The 26,364-nt window shown below is 48.0% G+C and overlaps 1 protein-coding gene and 1 long non-coding RNA gene across 8 annotated transcripts in view; one reads left to right on the top strand and one right to left on the bottom strand.

The window, feature by feature from the left end:
* The window catches only part of LOC137438867 (uncharacterized), a 137,873-nt gene that overhangs the window by 88,112 nt on the left and 23,397 nt on the right, over positions 1-26,364 (bottom strand). The gene's annotated exons all lie outside the window — the stretch shown is intronic.
* LOC137438865 (branched-chain-amino-acid aminotransferase, mitochondrial) overlaps positions 1-26,364 on the top strand; it is a 115,993-nt gene that overhangs the window by 67,558 nt on the left and 22,071 nt on the right. For all 7 annotated transcript variants that reach the window (XM_068134298.2, XM_068134303.2, XM_068134299.2 and 4 more), the window contains 2 exons: positions 14,827-14,937; positions 17,438-17,557. In XM_068134298.2, the coding sequence (XP_067990399.2) occupies positions 14,827-14,937; positions 17,438-17,557 (231 nt within the window). The remainder of the gene's footprint in view (positions 1-14,826; positions 14,938-17,437; positions 17,558-26,364) is intronic.

The raw sequence follows: 26,364 nt of genomic DNA, 5'->3' as shown, positions 1-26,364 counted from the left end.
GATTCACCCATGACAGGTTATAGCTGGGTCGGGATTCAAACCCAGGCTGGACAGTTTAGACTTTAGAGTCAAGTGTGCGTACCTCCAGTCCAGGCCATCCTGCCAACTTGTATGCTGCATACAGGTGAAATATAAAGCGCGAGATATTTTTATATATACTGTATATTTTTTTAAAAATTGGTGTGGTTTTTGGCGGGCTGGAACGGATTAATAGCATTTCAATGCATTTTAATGGGGAAATTTGATTTGAGAAACGAGCAATTTGAGTTACGAGCTCGGTCACAGAACGAATTAAACTCGTAAGTCAAGGTTCCACTGTATATATATATATATATATATTGTTACAGACACGACTTTGATGTTAAAGTGGGCCGAGCGGAATGGCCGTCGTGTCCGCACAAATTACCCGACTATACTCGACGTTGACGAAGTCGCGCGATGCTGGCTCAATAAGGAAAAGAAGACACCCGGCTGGATTACAATAACACAATACGACACCAAGGGTTCAGTTCTCAAGACCTCCGGAGGAGATTATATTCGTACGGAAAGGTCAGATTACAGGGGCTAGAGTTATAATCACAGAAAGACAGGCACTTAGACACACTCTTATATTAACCCCGGACAGACGACAGACACACGGGACAACGGCTGACTCACACGGGGGTTTGATGGCTAGGAAAGGCGGGTAGCGATGGCTCAAGGTGCACTCTTGGCTCAAAGCAGGGTCCAGTACGGTCCGGTCCGGTCCAAAGATGCGGGGAGGTATCGTCGCGCTGGGGGTGGCGGTGGCTTCTCTCTCCAAGCTGAGGCGCATCTCCCGTCACATCCGGCGCGTGGCCGCGTATATCCGGCGGGGAGTGACACGCCCTCGGCTCGTTAGCTCCGCCTCGTGGAATCGGCACGTTGCTTCTCATTGGGTGCGTGGGGGGGTTACTGGCTCCGCCCCTGACGAGGAGCTGACAGCCAGCCCCTTCGGGGTAACGCCGTGGAGCGTATGGTCATGGCGGGTAACCGAGCCGGTGTGAGGACGCACACTCCCCGCCCCTCTGTTGTTGTTGTAATTGTTGGTGTAGTTGTTGTTATTGTTGTTGTTTGGGGAAGAAGATGGGAGGAGGTATGGGAAAGGTCCTAAACTCACTACTGATGCCATATAATCACATTCTGGTGCAACGAAGAGTCATCATTAATGGAGACGAGGCCTTAACTGACATAGAATAAGAATAACTAGGAAGATGTCCGAAAGTTGTCTACATGTGGTGCGGTGGACCTGGGCACGACATTTAATGGGGGAATAAGGGGAAGGTCGGCTCTACTGATTGTTATTTACATGCAATGGGACTAGGGAATGGGGGATTGGGGAAAGTTGGGGAGTATTGGAGAAAATAGGGGAATATTTACAAGCGGATATGGAGGCCAAATTCCATATTCGCAACATTGCACCCTTCTCTACCCTCGGGGCGTCCCGACCCGATAAATTTTTACCTACTTTAGTGTGGCACGCAATGTAGTTCCCTCTACTATTAACTCTACCCTGAGTGCGACAGTTTTACAGATATTCACAAATGAGTAAATATGTCCCCCTGCGACGTTGCACCCTTCTCCTCACAGAAACACACCCACAGGATAACCGAATCCGGAAAGAATTCTCAAACTAAACATACAGCCGGTAGGGAGCATTATTTACACGACTACGCTGCTATTTACACTACGATCCAGGACCTGTTTTTGGAGGAACACATGCAGATGTTATGCATAGAGAGAGCGCGCTTGCCAACATCGATACACCAACCCACGAGTGCTCTGTGGCCGACGGCCTTTAATAACGTGCAGAGCACCCTGTCCCAGCATCAAAAGCACCACCCCACCGCCAATCGGTGCAGTCACCATTGTTCATTGGAATAAAAATAAACTCGACAACCCCTAACCCTGCAGGTGTCTCTTGCTCTTCTTGTGGTGCACTTGGTGGTAACTAAAAGTGGTTCACCTGTATGGCATAGGTGCCACGTTGACCCATAGGTCCATCCCCGGGTGGTGCTTGGCCGCAAACGAACTGCGGTCCATTGTGGGTGGCCACAAACATTGCGGTCCATATGGTGTATCGATCCCGGCAGCAAACAGCGAAAGTGCAGGCCCACAACTGCGCAGCCAGCACCTCTCTCTCCTCTCTCTCTACCCCAAAGCCAGATCCTCGGAGGTGGGAGACAAAAGAAGAAACAAGTGAGTAAGGTGGTAAGGGCGCAAAAATGCACGCAATGTAAGGTGATGCACACTGGGGGCACATGGGAACCAGGTGAGACAGGTACGTTCCTATCGTACGCCCCCCCCCACCAGGTAACCTACATGGCCCCTCCCTTACCCCTTACTGCATCCACAAAACACAACACTACCCATAAACATCTACTTTACAAATCGACAAACATCCCTACTGTCTTCCCCGTTCCTCCCATAAACCAAATTCGTCTTCTCTCCCTCCTAACCAATCAAATTTGCCATTTTCAACTCTCATCAAAATTTGCCATCTCCAACTGCACATCAAAATTTGCCATCACCAATTCATCATCAGTCCCTCCTAAGGAGGGAGAGATGGAATCACCCCAATGTCTCATCCACGTCGTGATGCGTCTCACAAATCCACAGCAATCTCATTTCCTGCAACAAACAAAGAAAACACAGGTGTGGAGTCATCATCATCACCACAGGTAAGTGGCTGCGTATGGTGCGACAGGTTCATCAATCCTAACTATTTCCTAAATGACTTTAACAACTTTACACTACCCGGGGTCTTTCTCCGGCCAAACCATTGGCCCTCTTACACTATGGGTTCTAAAAAACCAATTCCCATTGGCCAAACTGTGGTGCTTTTCAATTTGGGGTCTCACTCCCCCGATTCATCTCCCGGTGCCCTCGCACAATTTCTGGGCTGTGGCGTGTACCTCTCCCAGTGGGTCTACCCACCTGCACACCTCCACCACTGCAGTTGCCTCCGAGCTTACCTGCTCCTTGCCCTAACCTAACTACCTGGGGAAGGCCCTCTGGCACTCTCCCCACTCGGTGCCCTCTCTGGCACTGGGCTGCCCGATCCACACCCGGGATCCTCAGGCACCCACTCACAACTACCGGCTCCCAGAGCCCACCTGCGGCCTCACCTGGCCGACATCCTCACAGTGGTGGAGTGCCCAACCAACTACACACACTAACAGGCTACACGCCCAGCCATTTCCACAACACTAATGCACCCATCCACAACACCATTCTGCAACCGCACCACAAATGCCAATATCCAACCACAATTTACCTATACCCTCTACCTAACACTTACACTACCCGCCCCGGGTACTCGTGAAAGGGGTCCACTCTTCCCCCATCCACACCTTCGCACCATGCACACCACTCCGTACCACTCACTCCAACTCTCTCCACACACCTGTACTTGCACACCTGTGCTTTCACACCTGGTGCCACCTGCACCCTTCTCTCCCCAAGCGCATTCGCGCTGATCCACAACACTCACTACTCATACACTGCTCCACACACCTGTCCAGTTGCACACCTGTGCAATCACACCTGTTCAATTCTCACACCACAGCATCATCTCAGCTAACTACTCCCTTCTGAAACTTGCGCTTCCCAGTCGTCCCTTTAAACTATTGCGCTCCCACGTCATTATCATCCACACTAATCTACCTGCGTCCCCACTACAGGTATCAGTCACTAACTAAACTTAACGTCACCTAATGTCAATCTTCGCTAGATCCCTACACACATATAACCTAACCCACCCGGGCTAGTTTTCACTGCCATACACCCCATAAGCTATTGCTCCTTTGCCCCCCCACCATGGGAAGGGTGGCAGGGATGCCACCCTCTCCCACCGGGCCTATCGCTCCTCAATCCCCCAGTCCTCTGGCACTAATAAGCCCCCCTTATTCAGAGGTACTGGGTCCCGCCTCGGCATCTAAAGCCGAGGCAATCCACGGGGGCGCCTGCTCGCCGGTGTAAGGTCTTATCCGGTCGGCGTGGACGATCCGAGGGAGGGCTCGTGGCCCCATTTTGATCTTAAAGACCACGTCACAGATTTGCGACAGGACGACTCCTGGGCCTTGCCAGGGGGAGGTGAGTTTTGGGCACCTTCCCTTCCGCCTCCGGGGATTAAAGAACCAAATCTTCATCCCCGGAGCGTATTGACTCCCCTGGCTCCGGTCGTCGTACCTGCGCTTCATCTTTTCCCCCGCCAGATGGAGTTGGCGGCGGGCGAAGGCATGGACTAGCTCCATGCCTTCCTCTAGGTGACGTGCGTACCCCTCCCTCGGCGGGTTAACCACTGTGTCTGGCACGGGACCGCATAGCAAGTCGGCGGGAGCCCGTAACTCCCGCCCATACATAAGCAACGCTGGACTGCATGCGGTGGCCCCGTGCTGGCTGGTTCGGTAGGCCATGAGCAAATAAGGGAGATGTTCGTCCCAGTCATCCTGACGGGTGGTGGTGAACAGTGCCAGTTGTTGGATTAAAGTTCGGTTGAATCTTTCCACCATCCCGTCAGATTGAGGTCTTAAAGGCGTTGTCCTGGTTTTTCGAATTGACAGGAGACTGCACACATCTTTTAGTAATTTGCTCTCAAAATTTCGTCCCTGGTCGGTGTGCAACTCCTGTGGAATCCCATGCCGGCACACAAATCCTTCCACGAAGGCCTGCGCTACCACCCCTGCTTCTTGGTTGGGGAGGGCGTAAGCCTCCGGCCACTTGGTGAAGTAGTCCATCACAACGAGGATATACTTATTACCTTGGCGGGTGCGGGGCAGCGGTCCTAGAATATCCATAGCCACCCGCTCAAGGGGGGCCCCCACCTGATGTAATTGAAGGGGGGCCCTCATCCTCCGTGCTGGTCCCTTTTTGGCAGAACAGGCGTCGCATCTCCGACACCAGTCCTGTATGTCGCGCCCCATATTCACCCAATAGAACCTCCGGCGGACCCGAGATATTGTCTTTGTCCTGCCCAAATGGCCGCCGGAGCGGGTACCATGCACCTGTTGCAATATGACGTTCTTGAATTTGTCAGGGACTATCACCAGCCAGGAAGTTCGATCAGAGGGAACCTCCACCCACTTGCGATACAAGATGTTGCCTTTCAATTCCAGGGTCTGCCACTGAGCCCAATATGCCTTTGTTTGTGCCCCGAGGGGGGTGACCTCTTCCCCCTTTGGTCTTTGCCCCAATTTGACCCAATTGAACACTGGCCCCAGGACAGGATCCTCCTGCTGGGCCGTGTTCCATGCCAAAGTTCCGAATTCCTCATCTGCAGTTAGTGGCAAAATTGGCCCTCTCACCCGGGTTGCCCGGACAACGAGGGTCGGGTCCGAATCGCCCAATTGTTCCCTCTCCTCGTGTCTCGCACAAAATTTGCAGTTTTCTCCCAGACAAGGACGCCGAGAGAGTGCGTCCGCATTACCATGGGCCTTCCCGGCCCTATGGGCCACATCAAAATCGTACTGCTGCAACTTTTCCAACCACCTTGCAATTTGGCCCTCCGGTTCCTTGAACCGAAGGAGCCATTGCAAGGAGGAATGGTCAGTTCTAACCAAAAATTTCCGCCCGTACAAGTACGGGTGGAAATGGTTCATGGCAGCCAGCATAGCCAATAACTCTTTGCGAGTGACGCAATAATTTCTCTCGGGCCTACTTAAGGCCCGACTATAATAACCAATCACTCTCTCCACGCCCTCCTGTGTCTGAGACAAAACTGCGCCCAATCCTTCCTGGCTCGCATCCGTGTCCAGGGTAAATGTCCCGTCACTAGTGGGGTAAGCTAGAAGGGGTGCGGATGTTAGACACCCCTTCAATTTTTGGAAGGCCTCGTGGCACTCCCGTGTCCAATTAAATCGCGTCCCCTTCTCCGTAAGCCGGTGGAGGGGACGGGCCAACTCCGCAAATTTCGCCACAAAGCGCCGGTAGTAGGAGCAGAGTCCCAAAAATCCCCGCACCTCTTTGATGGTACGTGGTGCGGGCCACTCCTCTACCGCTTTAATTTTGTCTGGGTCTGTTTTTACCCCCTCGCGGCCAATCACGTGACCTAGATAGGCCACCTCTCTTGCAAACAAAGTGCACTTACTCGGGTTCAGCTTCAACCCTGCCTGTCTGAGGCACCCGAACACCTGGTCCAAATTAGCTACTGCCTGGGGGAACGTTTGGGCATGTACCAGGACGTCATCCAGGTACACCAGGCATGACTGCCATGGCATGCCGCCTAGTACATGCTCCATCAATCTTTCAAAGGTGGCGGGGGCGTTACACAAACCAAACGGCATCACAGTAAACTGATACAGTCCCTTACCTGTGGAAAATGCCGTTTTCTCCTTCCCTGCCCTATCCATCTCCACCTGCCAATACCCACTCTTGAGGTCCAAAGTTGTGAACCAATTTGAGCCCGCAACGGCATCGAGGGTGTCATCAATCCTTGGCAGGGGATATGAGTCCTTGAGTGTCACGTTGTTTAGCTGGCGATAGTCCACGCAGAACCGCGTGGTCCCATCCTTCTTTTTGACCAGCACAACAGGTGACATCCAAGGACTTCCCGAGGGCTCGATCACACCTGCGTCGAGCATTTTTTCAACCTGCTCGTCAGCTTCCGCCCTCTTGCTCCAAGGGAGCCGTCGGGCGGCCTGACGAATAGGCCGGGCCTCACCGGTGTGGATCTGATGTTTCACCAGGCCCGTACGTCCAATATCCTCGGTGGACAGGGAGAAGAGGTCCAAATGGGACCCAACCAGTTTGTGTAAGGCCTCCCTCTGGGTACCTCCCAACTCTATGCTGCTACGATTTACCATCTCGCAAATGGGATCGGGCCAATTCCTACTTGTTATTGAAGGCTCCCCCCGGGGTCGGCTCGGCTGGACGTTCTCGCCCCTCACTGTCGCGACTTCCTCAACGGGGGTGCAGCCAGCTACCCTCGTGCCCCTTACTATAGTGCGTGGTTCTGTACTCATATTTATTACTCGGACGGCCACTACCGGTCCGTCCGTTTTTACAAGGGTGCGGCCCACGATTAAACCCGGTATGGACTGCGCTGCCACCGGTTCGACCAGGCCGCAGGACTCCTGCCATGTTGGGCGAGCTGCCCATCGGGCCGGCACTATCGCCTCGGCCCTTGGGGGGATGGTCACGGCCTCGGAAGCCTCCAGCTCCGCTCTCTCGGCCGTGCTCACTCCCCCTAACGGCAGCTCTTCTACTCCCACCTGCAGGATCCCCCGGCACAAGTCGATTTTACAACCGCTGGCAGTCAACAGGTCCAACCCTATTAAACATGGGTCGCACACCTCCGCCACCCAAACATCTATCTCCCTCCTTACCGACCCTAACTTGAGGGTCACAGAACCACGCCCTATGATCGGGGCCGTCACCCCGGTAGCAAGCTGCAAACTATAATTTTGCAGGCGCTGGATCTTATCCCAGCCACCTGCGCTCGAATCAAGGACCACAGGGCTGATGATCGTGGCGCTAGCTCCTGTGTCCACTACGGCGTCTACCCCCACGCCGGCAATTTTGCATCTAATTGTCAGGCTACCGGTTCCAATTTGGCCACAATAAATGACCTGTCGCGTCAATGAGGGCTCTCCTCCATCCTCTGCTGCCGAACACCGCCCTACGTGCCCGACACCTTCTAGTTTCCCGGGGTCTGGCGGGGGGGTGTCTGGGGTCGGCTAACCCGCTCCCCCCTGGGCGGAGTTGAGGACCTCAACTGCCGGGGATCATCCCGGCGCGCGTTTCGACAGTGCCGCGCCAGGTGACCCAGGCGGTTGCAGGTATAGCACCTCACCTGGTAAGGTGCTTGCCTCCGGAATTCCAAATTCCCCCCCCTGTAGGTCCGAATTGGATTACCCACTCGTGGTCCACCGCGGGCCACCTCCGGGGCCGCCTGCCATGGTCCAGGTCCTGCCAGGCGCTGGTCCACCAGCCTCCGGACCATGCCCGCCAGGTCAGGACCCACGTCGGGGGCGGGCCCCCTAAGGGGTCCGCCCTCCATCGGGGGTCCCATCTGGTGGACCGCCATTGCGAGACGCTCGCCCCCCCGGGCCAGGGGCCTCGCTGCTTCCCAACGGGCCGCAGCGTCAGCCGCCTGGCTCAGAGTCTGCGAGCGCCACATGGCGAGCTGTTGCCGGAGCTCAATATCCGGGAGGGCCTGGATAAAATGGTCCAGCGCCAGGCTTTCCCGGGAATCCGCTGCCATGCTAGCATGTGCGATCCCCACTGCGCGGCGAATGTCGTGGGCAAGTTCCCCGATGGCTTCCTGGGGCTTGCGCTTTCGCAGCGCGAGCTGAGCTTTAACAAGCTCGCTCTGCTGTTCTATTCCAAATCGATTAATTAGGGCGTCGCGGAGGGCTGGCAGGGTGAGAGCACCCGCTGGTAATGCCGTCAGCACCTCCGCCGCCGCGCCGCGCAATGCGGCCACCAGGTGTACTCCACCTTCGTCCTCACCCCAACCGTTACCCTTACACACACAGTCGAACTGCGCCAGGTACGCGCGTAGATCACTCTTGCCGTCATACGGCGCGAGTGGGACCTTGTGGGACCACCTCGTATGCGAGTCGTTGCCCGCCGGCCGGACCCCGTGCGTCGCCCCTTGCGGGGTCAGCGCGGGGCCGAACCGGCCGGGCCCCCACAGTACATTACCCCCAAGGGGCTCTCGTGCCTCCCCGGTCCCTCCAACAACTACCCCTGTTGGTGTCGATGCATGGGTCACACCTCCGCAACCCGCTACCCATTCCATACTCCCACAACCTTGCTCACCCACACCTCGCACCTCTCGTTCCATACCCTCCGGACCAGCCATACACCTCACTCGTGGCCTCTCACGAACTTCCGGGTCTATCTCGACCCCCAAGCTTATTAAATCACCTGGCGCATCATACGCACGACCATATTGGTCACCACTTACACCGGGTCCTCTTTCTCTTCGCTTCTCCTCCATCACCTGCGAATCCCTCATCCGGTTAATGAGCACATCATCACGATCCGAACACAGACTTTGGACCAATTCTTTTACTTCCTCCTTTATCTCTTTCTTATCCTCTCTCCGTCGCTTCTTAATTTCGCTCACCCCTTCTTCCACTTCTTCTAATTTTTGCTTCATCTCCTTCATCTCTTCGTGCGCCCCTTTAAGTTCTTCCTCTAACTCCACTTTATTTTTTTCTATGTGCTCCCGCACCTCCCGCTCTTTAACCTCCATTACCTCTACCACCTTGTCCATTTTCCTCGTCAGGTCCTCATGTACCGTCTGGCACTCTTTTTTAATTACCCCTACGTCCTTTTTCATCTCTTTCTGTGTCGATTTTAAACCCTCTATTACCGCTGTGTTCCTCTTTACCTGGTCCCCCAACTCCTTTTGTCCCACTGTCAGTTGTTCTACTCCCAGCGTCAACTCCTCTATACCACCTTGCAATTTTACAGTCCCCTTTCTCACCTCTTTCTCCATGCGCTCCTTACAGTGCCTCACCTCCTCGCGCACTCCTCCGACCTCCTCACTCACTCCTCTTCTGATCTCCTCTCCCATCACTTGCATCTCCTGCCCAGATGCCACCCTCATCTGCTCCATTTCCTCCCTGTGAGCATCCAGTTTGGTTTCTACCCCCATTCTGACCCCCTCTATCTGCTGCTCCATTTGTTTAACTTCCCTTTCCGCTTGGTCCCTCATGTCCCTCAATTTGCCTTCCATACTGTTTTCTAACCCCTCTAACCCATTTTTCACTCCCTCTATTTGATTCTCTTGAACGGCCATTCTGTTTTCTACCCCCGTTAACCCAGTTTTCACTCCCTCTATCTGATTCTCCTGGGCAGCCATTCTATTTTCTACCCCCATTAACCCATTTTTCACTTCTTTTATCCCGTTGTCTAACCCCTCAAAATTATTGTCTAACTTCCCAATTTTCTTGTCTAACTCCTCAAAATTATTGTCTAACTTCCCAATTTTCTTGTCTAACTCCTCAAAATTATTGTCTAACTTCTCACCGGTACCCCTCGCTTCGTCCCTCATTACCCCCATTTGGTTTCCCATTACCCCCATTTGGCCCTCCAATCGCTCACCCTGAGCATCCATCCGGTTCCCCAACCGCTCACCCAATCGCTCAATTTGGCTCCCCATACTCATCTGTACAGCTGCCTGTAACTGCGCAATGAGGGCCTGCATGTCAATCGGCTGCATGTTAAAGCCCGCTGATACAGCCGGCTCGGCTACCGCACGCTCGTGCGAGGCGCCTTTTTGCGCGCCCGCTACTTCGTGCGTGACGGCGCTATTTTGCGAACCTGCCGCCCTCACTGCTTCGCTCTCCTCTTGTCCCTCAATTTGGTCCTGGATCGACCCTACCTCACTCTCCTTTACCGGACCCCAGCCGTCTTGATCCGCCATAGCGCGACTTGCAAAATTCGAGTTTCGTAAAACAAAACAAATTTCGGCCGCTCCAAATTTTGACCAAATTTTTTTTTTCCTCTATTCGTTTTTTTTTTTCAAAATTTGGTCGGGCCTCGAATCCCACTCCTGACACCAATTGTTACAGACACGACTTTGATGTTAAAGTGGGCCGAGCGGAATGGCCGTCGTGTCCGCACAAATTACCCGACTATACTCGACGTTGACGAAGTCGCGCGATGCTGGCTCAATAAGGAAAAGAAGACACCCGGCTGGATTACAATAACACAATACGACACCAAGGGTTCAGTTCTCAAGACCTCCGGAGGAGATTATATTCGTACGGAAAGGTCAGATTACAGGGGCTAGAGTTATAATCACAGAAAGACAGGCACTTAGACACACTCTTATATTAACCCCGGACAGACGACAGACACACGGGACAACGGCTGACTCACACGGGGGTTTGATGGCTAGGAAAGGCGGGTAGCGATGGCTCAAGGTGCACTCTTGGCTCAAAGCAGGGTCCAGTACGGTCCGGTCCGGTCCAAAGATGCGGGGAGGTATCGTCGCGCTGGGGGTGGCGGTGGCTTCTCTCTCCAAGCTGAGGCGCATCTCCCGTCACATCCGGCGCGTGGCCGCGTATATCCGGCGGGGAGTGACACGCCCTCGGCTCGTTAGCTCCGCCTCGTGGAATCGGCACGTTGCTTCTCATTGGGTGCGTGGGGGGGTTACTGGCTCCGCCCCTGACGAGGAGCTGACAGCCAGCCCCTTCGGGGTAACGCCGTGGAGCGTATGGTCATGGCGGGTAACCGAGCCGGTGTGAGGACGCACACTCCCCGCCCCTCTGTTGTTGTTGTAATTGTTGGTGTAGTTGTTGTTATTGTTGTTGTTTGGGGAAGAAGATGGGAGGAGGTATGGGAAAGGTCCTAAACTCACTACTGATGCCATATAATCACATTCTGGTGCAACGAAGAGTCATCATTAATGGAGACGAGGCCTTAACTGACATAGAATAAGAATAACTAGGAAGATGTCCGAAAGTTGTCTACATGTGGTGCGGTGGACCTGGGCACGACATTTAATGGGGGAATAAGGGGAAGGTCGGCTCTACTGATTGTTATTTACATGCAATGGGACTAGGGAATGGGGGATTGGGGAAAGTTGGGGAGTATTGGAGAAAATAGGGGAATATTTACAAGCGGATATGGAGGCCAAATTCCATATTCGCAACATTGGTGTGGTTTTTAGTTATTGGTTATTTTTTTTTTTAGTTATCGTTATTTATTTTTTATTATTATTATTTTAGTTTAGTTATTTAGTTTAGTTATTTTTTAGTTATCGCATGTTGGTTATTTTGAGTTTACGCCACCAGGTGGGTTCTGGTCACGTGGTTATCTTGCCGTGCAAGTACAGTATCTCTGTCGTATAGCGCTGCATTTTTGTTTTCGCATGTTGGTTATTTTGAGTTTACGCCACCAGGTGGGTTCTGGTCACATGGTTATCTTTCCGTGCAAGTACAGTATCTCTGTCGTATAGCGCTGCATTTTTGTTTTCGCATGTTGGTTATTTTGAGTTTACGCCACCAGGTGGGTTCTGGTCACGTGGTTATCTTGCCGTGCAAGTACAGTATCTCTGCCGTCAACTTGTTCAGAGTGCCGGCGATAGCTCGCCTTCTCTTTGTGGAAAACACGGTACTGAGAAGAAGAAGAGGATGATGTGCTTGGATTTAAAACACGCAATCGTCGAAAAACATGAGCGAGGTGTGCGTGTTGTCGACTTGGTGAGGCGGATGTGAAGGCAGCTGAAGATTTTATTATAACTTTTGCCGAACTGATAGAAGCCGAACGATACATCCCCCAGCAAATCTTCAACTGTGACGAGACAGGGCTCTTCTGGAAAAAGATGCCGAGGAGGACGTATATAATGGCAGAGGAGAAGAGCATGCCAGGCCACAACTTGTTCAGAGTGCCGGCGATAGCTCGCCTTCTCTTTGTGGAAAACACGGTGAGATCCTTAACATCCAACAACTAATGGGACGCAAACGGGGCGCCCAGTTTAGCGGTACACACATTGATGAATCACCCTGCCTGTGATTCACCCATGACAGGTTATAGCTGGGTCGGGATTCAAACCCAGGCTGGACAGTTTAGACTTTAGAGTCAAGTGTGCGTACCTCCAGTCCAGGCCATCCTGCCAACTTGTATGCTGCATACAGGTGAAATATAAAGCGCGAGATATTTTTATATATACTGTATATTTTTTTAAAAATTGGTGTGGTTTTTGGCGGGCTGGAACGGATTAATAGCATTTCAATGCATTTTAATGGGGAAATTTGATTTGAGAAACGAGCAATTTGAGTTACGAGCTCGGTCACAGAACGAATTAAACTCGTAAGTCAAGGTTCCACTGTATATATATATATATATATATATATATATATATATATATATATATATATATATATATATATATATATATATAATACAGTCGTGTTGATGTATGTAATACAGTCGTTTGTAATACAAAATATTGGCACCATTGCACTTTTTTAATAATAACTCACAATTTTCTCGAAAAATAAGTTGAAATTGACAAAAGTATTTGGCCTCCACAATTCTTTATTTCACTGTTAATATCACAGAACCTTTGTTTTTGATTCAGAATTTAATATATCCTTTTAAATCACAAAGTAAAATGAAATGGCAATGACAAAATTATTGACACCCTCGACTTAATATCTGGTAGCACAGCTTTTGGACAAAATAACTGCAGTCAAGCGCTTCCTATAGCCATGAATGAGCTTCCTGCACCTCTCTCCTGGCAGTTTGGCCCACTCCTCTTGTGCAAACTGCTCTGGTTCTCCAAGATTTGAAGGGTGCCTTCTCGCAACTGCTGTTTTCAGATCTCCCCACAGGTGTTCAATGAATGGGATTCAGATCTGCAATCATTGCTGGCCACTTCAGAACAGTCCAGCATTTTGTCTTGAACTGTTACTGCGTGCTTTTTGAAGTGTGTTTGGTGTCATTGTCCTGCTGCACGACCTTTGGCGACGACCCAGTTTTCTGACACTGGGGTGAACATTGCGCTCCGAAATTCCTTGGCAATCTCCTGATTGCATGATGCCATACACACATTCAAGGCACCCATTGCCAGAGGCAGCACAGCAACCCCAAACATCACTGAACCTCCTCCATGTTTGAATGTAGGGAAGGTGTTCTTTTCTTTGAAGGCTTCATTTTCATTTTTGTTTTCTGTAAACATAGAGATTATGTGCTTTACTAAAAAGCTCTAATTTGGTCTCATCTGTCCATAGGACATTCTCCCAGAAGGATTTTGGCTTGTTCAGGTGTGATTTGGCAAACTCCAGTCAGGCTTTCTCAGCAGTGGGGTCCTCCTGGGTCTCCTACCATCGAATCCCCTTTCATTGACTTGGCAACGGATGGTGCGAGTTGAAACTATCATACTTTGTGTCTGACGGTCAGCTTGAATATGTTTGGCAGTTGATCGAGGTGCTTTCTCCACCATTTGAACAATCCTTCGCTGCAATCTTCGATCAAGTTTTCTCTTGCGGCCACGTCCAGGGAGGTTGGCTGCAGTGCCATGGGCCTTAACCTTTTGATAACATTGCATATGGTGGACACAGGAACATCAAGGTCTCTGGAGATGGACTTGTACTCTTTGACATTGTCCATGCTTGGCTACAATGTTGTGTCTGACCTCCTCAGACAATTTTCTGGTTTTGTTTCTTTTCTCCAATAATTGTGGTGCACACAGTGACACAAAACAGCAAAATGACCCCTTTTCTCTATTCAAACTGGTTTAATGAGTGATTTTTATTTTGCAGTCACCTGCAACTCACCAAAGGTGAGTTAAATTCCAAAGTGAACGAGAATCACCTGCTTGAAATCTAATTATTTCTAACAACTTCTAAAAGGTGCCAATAATATTGTCCAGGCCATTTTAGGATTTCTGTGTGGAATAAGCTAAGATTTTGTAATATTTTCAGCTTTTTTCGTTTTGTTCCACTGCAAACAAAAGAAATACATGTGTGGATATCAAAAGATTTTTTTAGTTTCAAATATTTTCTGGGAGAAACGGTGCGTTGTTTGAAAAAGGTGTGTGTGTGTGTGTGTGTGTGTGTGTGTGTGTGTGTGTGTGTGTGTGTGTGTGTGTGTGTGTGTGTGTGTGTGTGTGTGTGTGTGTGTGTGTGTGTGTGTGTGTGTGTGTGTGTGTGTGTGTGTGTGTGTGTGTGTGTGATAGATAGATAGATAGATAGATAGATAGATAGATAGATATATATCTTGGTCATAAATCTACCGATCATTGTATTTACTTTATCGGGAGTGGCGCTGCTGAGTTGTCCCTCTTGTTGATTTTCTTCACACTCTTCTCTCTCACTTCTTTTCTGCCCTTTCCTTTTTCTGCAGCTCTTTGAAGGAATGAAAGCTTTCTATGGAGTAGACGGAAAGATCCGTATGTTTCGCCCACAGCTAAACATGGCGCGGATGAGACGCACTGCTATGCGTGCCTGTCTCCCGGTAAGAGAGTCAAGCTTTTTGTTCTGTTTACATCATAGGTGATGGAATGATGGAATCAACGTTATCTCCACAAACTGCCTATCTAAACTGAGAGCGCCCAGTCTGGAGTGCTGTGGATTCAGTTCCCCCCCTCCCCTTTGGTGTTCACTACCCCCTTTGGTGTAACACCTCTTTCAGACTCACAATTCTAAAGCCCCCTGACAACTCTCAATGCTTTGAGTACATCAACGCGCTTTGCTTCCAGATTCTGCCAAAGGTGGTGTACGATTGAAAACACTCAAAAGCCAATGAATGCTTTTGAATGAAACCACCTCAAGAAGTGGTCCCGTTTGCATTCAAATTGGCCAATATCGGATGCATCAGTTATTAGTTTCAAATCGTCAGTGATTCGAATCTTTTTGCTGTGAACCTATCTCCAGATTGCAGGGACCCGAGTTAGAGATCCCAACTGATACATGGACAGCAGTGCTTTTGAAGGATTATAAAGATTGTGTGTTTTGTTCCACTCACAACAAATTCACCCCTTCACTCCACCCCGTCCCCAAACCTTGTAACCTCAACTTCCCTTTCGTCATTGCATGCAAGCGTGTTTCTATTAATTACAATTGATCTCAATGTTATGAGTCCAATGTATCTTGCATTACTCAACCCCAATGGTAAGTGTTGAGCGAAAACTCAACAAGCGTCTTGATATTTTACAACCTTTCTTCTGCGGACTTGGTGCTTGTAGAAAGTACAGATAATTAGGATTACAGAAGGCCAAGAAAAGATGTCTTTTGATTTGACACGATTGATTTATACGCCCACTCGTCACATGATTTGCTGATCTTCATCCCATTGTGCACCTGCGTATTTTGGGAAAGGATCAGGATAAATTGTGGGCGAGCTCACTTTAACAGTCGAAAGCGGGATTGATCATTTGCATGGAAATACAATATCAGGGGCAGAATGGTTTTCAACTCGTGTACTGTATCGCGGTTTTGATTAAAAGGATTCCAAAAAAAAACAATTACTCTTTTGGAAACACTAATGTTTTTTTGTTTTTTTCTCCTTGAATACTTTGAAATACTTATGCCTCAACCTATACCATAAAAGAAGCCATGTGTGCGTCTGTCCATATGTCCAGGTTCCACCCATTGGTTGGACAGTTCACCTGACTCGACCCACAATTTCTTTGCTATGGCTGCCATTTTGGTGCTAACTGCAATGTGAAGTCAATGACCTCTATTAAGCTGTCAAATTCACAATCGCCACACCCTCACTATAAGTTTTTCCTTCAGTGTAAAACAAACAAAGCAACAGTTAAAAGGATTTTGAGCTGATAGATGTCATGAGCCTTGTGAAGATAGGCCTTGGCGATTGAGGCAGCGTCCTGTTGTTTATACACCACTTAAATAACTATTTGGCATTGTCTCAAGCAGCGATTTTACTGTGGAGGTTACGCAGGTCCTTGCCATTATTTCCGACTATCGTAGATTAAAATTGTGAGTTGGACAGGTGACCGTGATGAGTTTCTGCGAAGTCGGTGATAGTATGATAGGGGAAAAGAAAGCATTTAGTATTCTGCTGTTTTGATGTTGGAATGGCCACTTGCTTTTAAGAACAGGAGGATGGTGAGGATGGTGAGGAAGGGATGGGGGGGAGGGAGGAGTAAAAATTCGGACAGATTTCTAAAGGGGAGGTTGAGGCTATGGGGGGGGGGGGGGAATGTGTGGGATTGAGGACTTTCATTGTATGGGGGGATTGAGTAGTTGTGGGGAAGTGTTTGAATCATTAGGGTGAGGACCTGAAGTTGAGTGGGGGTGGGGGTTGAAGGTGTGCGTGCGTGCGTGCACGCGCGCCTGTGAATAAGAGAGACAGAATTGTGAGGAACATAAATGAAAAAATGAGATGTGTGAGTGTGTGTCTGTGTTTCACTGTCGGGGGTGACTTGATCACCCTTTGGTTATGTACTGGTAATTGTTTAAATTAAATGACTAGTGTAGTAAACCAAATGTAGCACAAAACGGTTGTATTTTTTTAACAAGGTGGTCCACTTCAAATTCTTTGGACATCCAAACAGAACAATCCAAATCTTCCAGGTTGACTTCCCATTGTATCCAATGGGCTGTCTGTCCCGATCAGATGCTCAACTTTCCCTCCTCAAATGCCACAGATGATCTATTTATGTGGTGGAGACAGCTGTACGTATGATACGCCGAAGTCCCTCCCGTTCAGCAACGTTGTGCTACCCTGGTACCCCAATGACTGCTGGATATTTTCACTAAAATCGCAAGGAGAAATTCGAATATCAAGGGTTTAAAAAATGGCAAGCCTGTGTTTTTACTGTCATATACAAAGCCTGATAGATATATTGCAATTTCAAGGTGTTTTTTTTTTTGTTTTGTTTTTGTTTTTTAAGTACATAATGTATTGCAAAGGCTCAGAGTTAATCGAGCTCTCGTAGAGGTTATGCTTTCCCTAAGATTAGTGTATGTGATTGGCTTGTTCTTCTTCCCAGGATTTTCCTGAAGCGGAACTGCTGGAGTGTTTGAGGCAGCTCGTGGAGCTCGATAAAAACTGGGTGCCTAAATCGACAATCGCCAGCCTGTACATCCGTCCTGTGTACATCGGTACCGAGGTGCAATTCCAGTGTTTATCACCTTGACTCTAACTGTTATGAGTGTTTGCTCGATTCGTTTTTTAAAAGTCTGCCTGGGGCTTAAGGTACGATTTCCCTCCCCCTCCCCCCCCCCCCCCCCCACCTTCCCAACAAAGCGATTGTTCCTTTTATTACTTGCGAAAATGGAAGATTTTCAAGTATATTGGTTTGCCTTGTGTTATTCTGTTTGTTCGTACATCTCTGTCTTTTTTTTTTATTATATGTCAGTTGCCTACAGGTCAGGATTTTCAACCAATCTTCACGAAACTTCACCAAATGGTTGTTGGTCATCAGCAAGAAGCCTATTGTTTTTGGGGTCAAAAGGTCAATAGGTCAACATAGGCCAAAGGTCACCAACTTTGTCAAGTTTATAAAATTCTCAATTTTCATCCGATTGACTTGAACTTTTAAGAGTATTTGCACATCTGGTCACTGAATTCAACCACCAAGTATTTTTTTTAGGTCAACATAGGCCAAAAGGTCAACATAAGCCAAATTTCTAAAATCCTCAATTTTCATCCGATTGACTGGAAATTTTAAGAGTATTTGCATATTTGGTCACTGAATTCAACCCCCAACTATTTTTGAGGTCAACATAGGCCAAAAGTTCAACGTAGGCCAGATTAGTAAAATTCTCAATTTTTATCCGATTAACTTGAAATTTGAAGAGGATTTGCACACCAAGTCACTGAATTCAACCACCAATTAATTTTGAGGTCATCATAGGCCAACAACTTATTTTAGGGATTTCGCAAGTATCGTGTTATGCACGACATATTTCTTGTTTATTTTTTCATGCAGTGTTCATACACTCGGTGTGCAAAACATTAGGAACACCTCCCTAATATTGTGTTGCACCCTCTTTTGCCCTCAAAACAGCCTCAATTCGTCGGGGCATGGACTCTACAAGGTGTCGAAAGCGTTACACAGGGATGTTGGACCATGTTGAGTCCAATGCTTCCCACAGTTGTCAAGTTGCCTGGTTGTGGATCTCTACTCCGAATGTCTTGTTCCATCTCATCCCACAGATGCTCAATTGGATTGAGATCTGGTGACTGGGAAGGCCACTGCAGGAAGCTGAATTCATTGTCATGTGTGTGGAACCATTCCTGGACAATCCTAGCCATGTGGCATTATCTTGCTGAAGAAATCCATTCGCAGATGGATACATTGCTGCCATGAAGGGATGCACCTGATTGGCATTGATGTTCAGATATCCTGTGGCATTCAAACGTTACTCCACTTTTATCAAGGGCCCAATGTGTGCCATGAAAACATACCTCACACCACACCATCACACCACCAGCCTGCAATGTTGACACACGGCATGATGGATGCATGTACTCATGTGGTGTTCTCCATATGCTAGTCCTCCCATCAGTATGAAACAGCAGGAACTGGGATTCATCAGACCAGGCAATGTTTTTCCAATCCTCCAGTGTCCAGTGTTTTCGTTCCTTAGCCCACTGCAACCGCAGGTTCTTGTTTTTTGTTGAAAAAAGTGGAACTCTCGGCTTCTATACACCATTTGTGTCAAGGTACGACGAATTGGGCATTCTTTTATGGGTGTTTCGGCACCAATATTGTACTGGACTGTCAGTTGACTAACTGTAGCCCGTCTGTTGGTCTGCACGATTTGTCTCAGCTTCTTTGGCCTCTTTCATCAATGAGCTGTTTTCCACCACTGGCTTACCGTTGGCTGGATATTCTTTGGGTGGTGGACCATTCTTGATACACATGGGAAACTGTTGAGCATGAAAAACCCAGCAGCGCTGCAGTTGTTGATGCACTCAAACAGGTGCACCTGGCACCATACCCCATTCAAAGTCACTTTGTATACTGAATCGAGGCTTGTGAAAGAGCTAAAACTTAAATATTTTGTCTTACCCATTCATGCTCTGAATGGCCCACATACACAATCCATGTCTCAATTCTCTCAAGGCTTAAAAATCCTTCTTCAACCTGTTTTTTATACTGATTTACACTGATTTACACTTTCATTTCGTCTTTCATTTCATCTTTCATTTCATCTTTCATTTCATCTTTCATTTCATTTTACATTTCATCTTTCATTTTTACCTTCATTTACGCCGATTGAAGTGGATTTAACAGGTGCAACCAATAAGGGATCATAGCTTTCACCTGGATTCACCTGATCAGTCAATTTCATGGAAAGAGCAAGTGTTCCTAATGTTTTGTACACTGAGTGTATAATAGAGAAGTGAAAAGGACCAGTAATTCCTCGGTTTATGTCGCCTTTTTTCGTGTCACGTTATTACATTGCTTCTTGATATTCGTAATCTCAACTCACACTTGCATCATTTTATAAGCCATTCCTTTTAATCTGGAGCATTTTCAAAACTTACAAAGCTGATAAAGACACCAGAATACATCTTTAAACGACCAAATAGGGAAATCGCAAAATTTCTGAAATAACTACTGTGTTTTGCACATATATAAATTACTGTGCTGCAGATTGTCTAAGAGGCATTGTAAAATTGTTACTTTGGACGTTATTACCCTGCGCTCATGAATCGAAAAGCGGGGTTAAGCATTCAGTTACGTACGTATGTGTGTGTGCTGTGTCTGCATTTTAAAAATTCATTTTCTCGGCAACCGTTGGTCCGATTGACCTGAAATTGTCACCATAGGAGGGCCTCCTCTTGTCGAATCTTATAATGAATATTATGATGTCATAGGTCACGTGGTACATTTGCCATCTTGGAAAAACTTCGCACCTCTATATCTCTGAAACCACTCCATGGAAAAAATTGAGACCTGGCTCATTGTCACTGACTCCCCATGGGAAATAAGATATGTTAATGATGATGTCATCGGTGCCTTCGTTATGACGTCATAATTCGACAAATACAACACATCCATCCGATCATTATTTAAAAAAATTCAGCAACTGTTGGTCTGATGGACACGAAATTTTCACCACAGGAGTGCCTCCTCCTGTCGAATATTTTAATGATAATCATGACGTCATAGCTCATGTGATGTGATATAGGTGCCATCTTGGAAAAACTGAAAAATGTTGCACCTCTATCTCCAAAACCACTGCATGGAAAAAATTGAAACATGGCTCATTGTGAAGAACTCAATATGGGGAATAGGTGTTGTTAACGATGACGTCATTGGTGCCATAATTATGACGTCATAATTCGACAGGGACAACGCTTAGTCTGATCAGTTTGAAATGTATTGAGCGTGATCTATGCAACAATCATATTCGAGAATATAAATTTATGATGTCATCACTCACGTGGTCTGGCAGCCATATTGGATCAAAGAAAAAATGTTCAAAAACAGAAGAGTTGGCGAGCAACAAGTTGACTGTGAGGGTAAGTATTCTATGAATACCATCTACAGACTTGGCATTTAATATGGAATTTTTTTTTTTCTTGACTTGGGTTTACTTTCTTAACTCAGTATATCAATGTGGTGAGTTTCTTTTACACTTTGGTGATTTATTTGTTAAAAGAACCATGTCACTGATTGTCTGTCACAGCAAGAAGTCAACAACAGGATTATATCACAGGTGGCGTGGCAAAATGTACGGACAGGTGCATTTGATGATTGGCTTCACAGTCGGGTATACAAGGGTTGTTGCGTTCTGTATTGGAAAACAACTGCTGCACGTCTCCAAAAGGTATTGCCGCTTCCTCTGGAGATGGTCCGTCAACTCGACAATGCTGTTTGTCATGGAGTGTTGGCTTTACGAAATTACGGCATGAAACAGCGTGCTATTGCTCGGCAGTAGGGCATCACTCAAGGTCAGGTGTCAAAGATCCTGAAACGAAATGCTCAGAGGGGTGTCCCTACTCCAATACCGAGGCCAGGACGTCCCCGCAGAACCGCAAGGAGGGATGATCGCCAGCTGCACCGGTCAGTCCGCAATGGCCGTACCAAGTCAGCTAATCGGCTTAGGGCTGAGTGGCAGCAACTGACAAATGTGCCCGTATCCAGAAGGCTAGTCAACCAACGACTGGTTCAAGCAGGCTATCATTCCAGGCGTCCCCTGAGAAAGCCACGCCTGACCAGACAACACCGCCAGCGCCGATTGCAGTGGGCCAGAGAGCACCGTAAATGTCAGCCAGGAGACTGGAATCACGTGATCTTCAGTGACGAGTCTAGATTTCTGGTCTATCGTCAAGATGGCCGCATCCGAGTGCGCAGACAAGTGCATGAAGCCTACAACAAAGATTGTATAGTGCCACGAGTCCAAGCTGGAGGTGGTGGGGTGACCGTTTGGGCTGCTTTTCATGCAGGGGGAAAAACTGACCTGGTTGTTCTGAATGGAAACCTGAACCAGTTCAAGTACAGGGTCATTCTGGAAGAAACATTGCTTCCATTTGCTCGTGCAGCCTTTCGAGGAAACTTTGTCTTCCAAGATGACAATGCACGGCCTCATCGTGCTCGCATGATCCAACACTTTCTTGCTGACCATGGTGTAGAGCATATGGAGTGGCCTGCCATGTCCCCGGATATGAATCCGATAGAGAACTTGTGGGCAGAATTAACACGTCAAATCGACCACTTGGACCAGCAGCCGACCTCTGTGCGTGAATTGCAGCAGGCTATTGTCACTGCATGGCATGCGATTCCTGTCCAAACCTTGGCAAATCTCGTGAACAGCATGCCTCAACGTGTACGTGCTCTCCTGAATGCTCGTGGGGGTTACACGAAGTACTGAACTGTAATTTTACTGTCCGTAATCCCTGTCGTAATTTAACTTTTGTTTTTGTTAAAAAAAAAATTGGCTAATGTGCAAAATAAAGAGATACTTCTGGAAAACGTACAGAAGTTTAACACAGTACTGTCCATGAATTGAGTTCGATATCAGTTTACATCACTTTCAAGGATCAATTTATTTGTTTCGAAATGTCAAATGTGGTTTTTGTTTCTTTTAAAGGTCACATTAACAAAATCTAGAATAATTTCAACATAATTCCACTGAACTTTTGGTTCTAAGACATCTTGAAAAGTAAGTTCACCCCCACAAAAAAAAAATTCCATATTAAATGCCAAGTCTGTAGTTTGTCCATTGGATTCCAATGAATGTGCCCTTGATGAACAATATATACATCCACGTTCATTGAAGAAGCAAAAAGAAAACATACCTCCAACTTTGACCACTTCCTGAAGAGGTTTATTCTTATTTAAATATGACTGGTAATGTTTTTTTTTTTGTTTTTTTTACACGTAGGTTTACTTGAATACAAGTCATTAATAAAAAGGGTAATATAATTGGTAATTATATAGCCCTGAGTGGGCTGACGGTCATCTCTTGATCGAGTAGAAGGGCTGGCTATATTGGGTTTCAGAGCAATCAGTTGGTATATAAGGGACGAGCAGGAATCTGAAGTTTTAGGGGGTAACTCGCCCCCTCCCCCACCCCCATCTCTTGTGGGGTGGTGGGGAACCCGTGGTCCTAAATCGAATAACCGAAGGCCAAATGATTGTGCGGGCTTCTGTCTTCTATTCATGTCAAGTTTCAGAACAATCAGTCGGGTGTTAAGGAAGGAGTAGCAAAAATTTAAAAAAAGTTAATGGAAGGACGGACAAGCATCCGGACATCACGACCCATTTGATGTCATCTTTGAGAATCGACATGAGATGAGATGACATACAGTGCCTGCAGCAAGTATTGTCATGTTGACGGTGGGGGGGGGGGGGGGGGGGGTATTAAGACACCCAAGGTGAGGAATGGCCGATCGAGCTTTACACTCCGAGGCGTTCAGCCAAACTATGGCGGTGTTGCTTATACGTGCGAGGGTGGAGTGCAGCAAGGCTCTTACCTGCACAGATTCCACTGGGCATCCTCGCACCCGCGACAATTAAACAAGACAGACGAGAATTTAAAATGCAACAAACAATGGGTTTTTAATAAAAGAAATGCCAGGATTACAAGAAATGTGCGGTGAAACTAATTCCTAAATTGGGGCTCCCCCACACGGACTCATGAAAAAGACGCAGGGAGAGATAAAACAACGAAAGTAAAAATGTGTGGTGCATTTGCCTGCACTCCGCTAGCGTTCGTGACCGCCTGGGTCATCACAGGTCCCGCGTCCCTGTGCGGGAAACATGTGCCTTGGTCTGTTCACCCACCAGCCGCCGAACGTGAAGCGAGTAGGCCCGCGCTCCTTCCTGCTCGGCCGCACCGAGCCCCGACGTTCCTCTCAGCACTAAGGTGAGACAAGGGAAGGATGCGTCCGCCGAGGGTATGCACGAACTGCGCCTGCCCGCGTTGCCAGCACGAACCAAGCGAGTCAGAGTGCACGAGCTGCGACTGTCTGTATTGAAACCCAGCATGAAGAGGAGGGATCTGACCTGTTCGTATTGCCTGAACCAAAAAACAAAAACAAAAAACAGAAAATGGGGGCTCGTCCGAGAAATTGGGGGCTCGTCCAAAATTGGCCCAAATTGAAATTGGGGGCTCGTCTTTGCTGACAAAATTCCTGACATCCTCGTCCGGGATAGAATTCCCTAACATTCCCCAAATTCCCAAATTTGGAATTTTTCTAACATTCCCAAATTTTTCCCCCCAAAAAAAAAAAATGAAATTTTTTGTGTGAAGTGTTACGGATTCGTCACTTCCGTTGTTGTGGTTTTCATCCACTGTAAACATTTTTGATTCCATGTATTATTATTGTTGTCGTTTGAGGGAAATAGAAATTATTATTTTCAAAAGGTAAAAAAAAGTTAATGTTTTAAATGAAACCGGAACCGGCTGATGACGAAGAGGAAGAGGAGGAGAAGAAGGCGGAGCGAGTGAGTTCGACAAAAAAACCCGAGCTGCTTTGAGTTCTGGAGCAAACGTTGACGAACGGAGGTCACGAGCGAACTTCGGGTTTCCCGGGAAAGGGATTCTTGCAACAGAGTTGTTATCGCTGTGACAGATCAACCTGTGTCAGGTTTTGCGGTGGATTCCGAGGAGAATCATCGTCGGGCCGTTATGCTTCGAGAATGGGCCGTCGGCCATTTTGACTCACGCGCTTTGCGCATCGCGCAAGGTCTTTGCTTCGCTTCAGCCATTTTCACCGCATTCAGACGTTTATCTGGTGTGTGTGTGTGTGTGTGTGTGTGTGTGTGTGTGTGTGTGTGTGTGTGTGTGTGTGTGTGTGTGTGTGTGTGTGTGTGTGTGTGTGTGTGTGTGTGTGTGTGTGTGTGTGTGTGTGTGCGTGCGTGCGTGCGTGCGTGCGTGCGTGCGCGCGCGTGCGCGTAACGTGGCTTTTGAAGGTTAATTTGCGGTTCACCGACCGTGCGCCGTGAAACTTCCATACCCAAGGGTGTGATTTCTCAGTCGCCTGGAGGGCGCCTTTGGATTTCCCAGTCGCCTTGAGGGCGCATTTGCGCAGCTTTGGCAGCAGGACTGTAACTGCCAACCCAACGGGATTCTGGTCTCGATTGGACATTGTTCTGACGATCGCTGGAGCGGATCGACTTTGGCTTGAAGCCGGAAACGACTTTGGCTTGAAGCCGGGATTAGAGACATTGGAATTGTTCTTGTTTCACTCACTTGGAGCACAGTGAGTTATATATTACGAAACTGATGGTACCATCATAGGATATATATTGATTGTACTTTGGATTACTATTATTGTTGTACTGTTATTCTTGTGTGATCTTAATACAATATTTGTTTGTTGGTAACAATTGGTGTGGCTTCACTATTGATCTTTGACATACAGAATAACACATTTTTCTGCCGTGACTCCTCTCGGGGCTCGGAGGTACACCGTGACCGGGGGTTGGGGAGGAGCATGTAACAGTGACCAAGAACCCAATGACCACTCTGACAAAACTAGAGTTCCTTGGCTGAGATGGGAGAACCTGCTACAAGGTCAACAGTCTCTGCAGCACTTCAGAAATCTAGGTTTTATGGGAGAGTACAACAACACAACAACAACAGGCATTTTAAGGCCATTTTCCCTTCTAGAGCCGGGCTAGCCTTGCGGGCCCCATGACATTCTTCTCCATTTTGCTCTATTTTCTACATCTCCCCTTGTTGACCCCCTTGCCTGCATTTCTTCTTCAAACCACCTTTAGCCAAGTCTTTCTCGGTCTTCCCTGTCCTCTACTTCCTTCTACTTTCATTTCCATCACTCTTCTCAACCAGTCACTTTCATTCTTCCTTAACACATGACCAAACCAGTTCAACCTGTTTCACTTCACAGCATCCATCACAGGCTCTATTCCCATCATCTTCCGCAATTCATCATTTGTCTCGTCTTCCTCTCTCTCAACGATACTCCGCACATCCACCGAACCATTCGCATTTCCACCCTTTCCAGCCTTCGTTGCTGCTCTACGTTCATTACCCATGTCTCGCTCCCATAAATCATAACACTTCTCACAGATGCAGCACATACCTTTCCCTTCAGCTTCAACAACACTCCCCTCCTCGTCAGCACACCACTCGGTTCCCGAAACTTCTTCCATGCGTATCTCACTCCAGCAACCATCGCGGAGTCTGATCCACCTTCTCCTTTCAGCATGCCTCCTATGTCATAAAATGTTTTCACACCTTCCAGCTTCATGCTGTCTCCAAGATCCAACTCAACATTTCCTCCATCTGCAGCTCCCTCTGTGCACACCTTACACTTGAATGTAGCTGCCACACTGGTTAATGACCCTCTCAGACCACAACATTTTTGATGAACCCACTCAGCGCACATTGTACATTGAATGGAGTTCCCTCCGACACCCTTCCTGCATACAGCACACGGCCACTTCCTAATTCTTTCTACCTCACCACATGCTTTATGGGAGAGTAGCCA

Source organism: Myxine glutinosa, chromosome 13, assembly GCF_964187855.1.
Source record: "Myxine glutinosa chromosome 13, kmMyxGlut1.1, whole genome shotgun sequence".
Lineage (NCBI taxonomy): Eukaryota > Metazoa > Chordata > Myxini > Myxiniformes > Myxinidae > Myxine > Myxine glutinosa.
The sequence above is the reverse complement of the archived record's forward strand: the minus strand, read 5'-3'. Positions and strand labels throughout refer to the sequence as shown.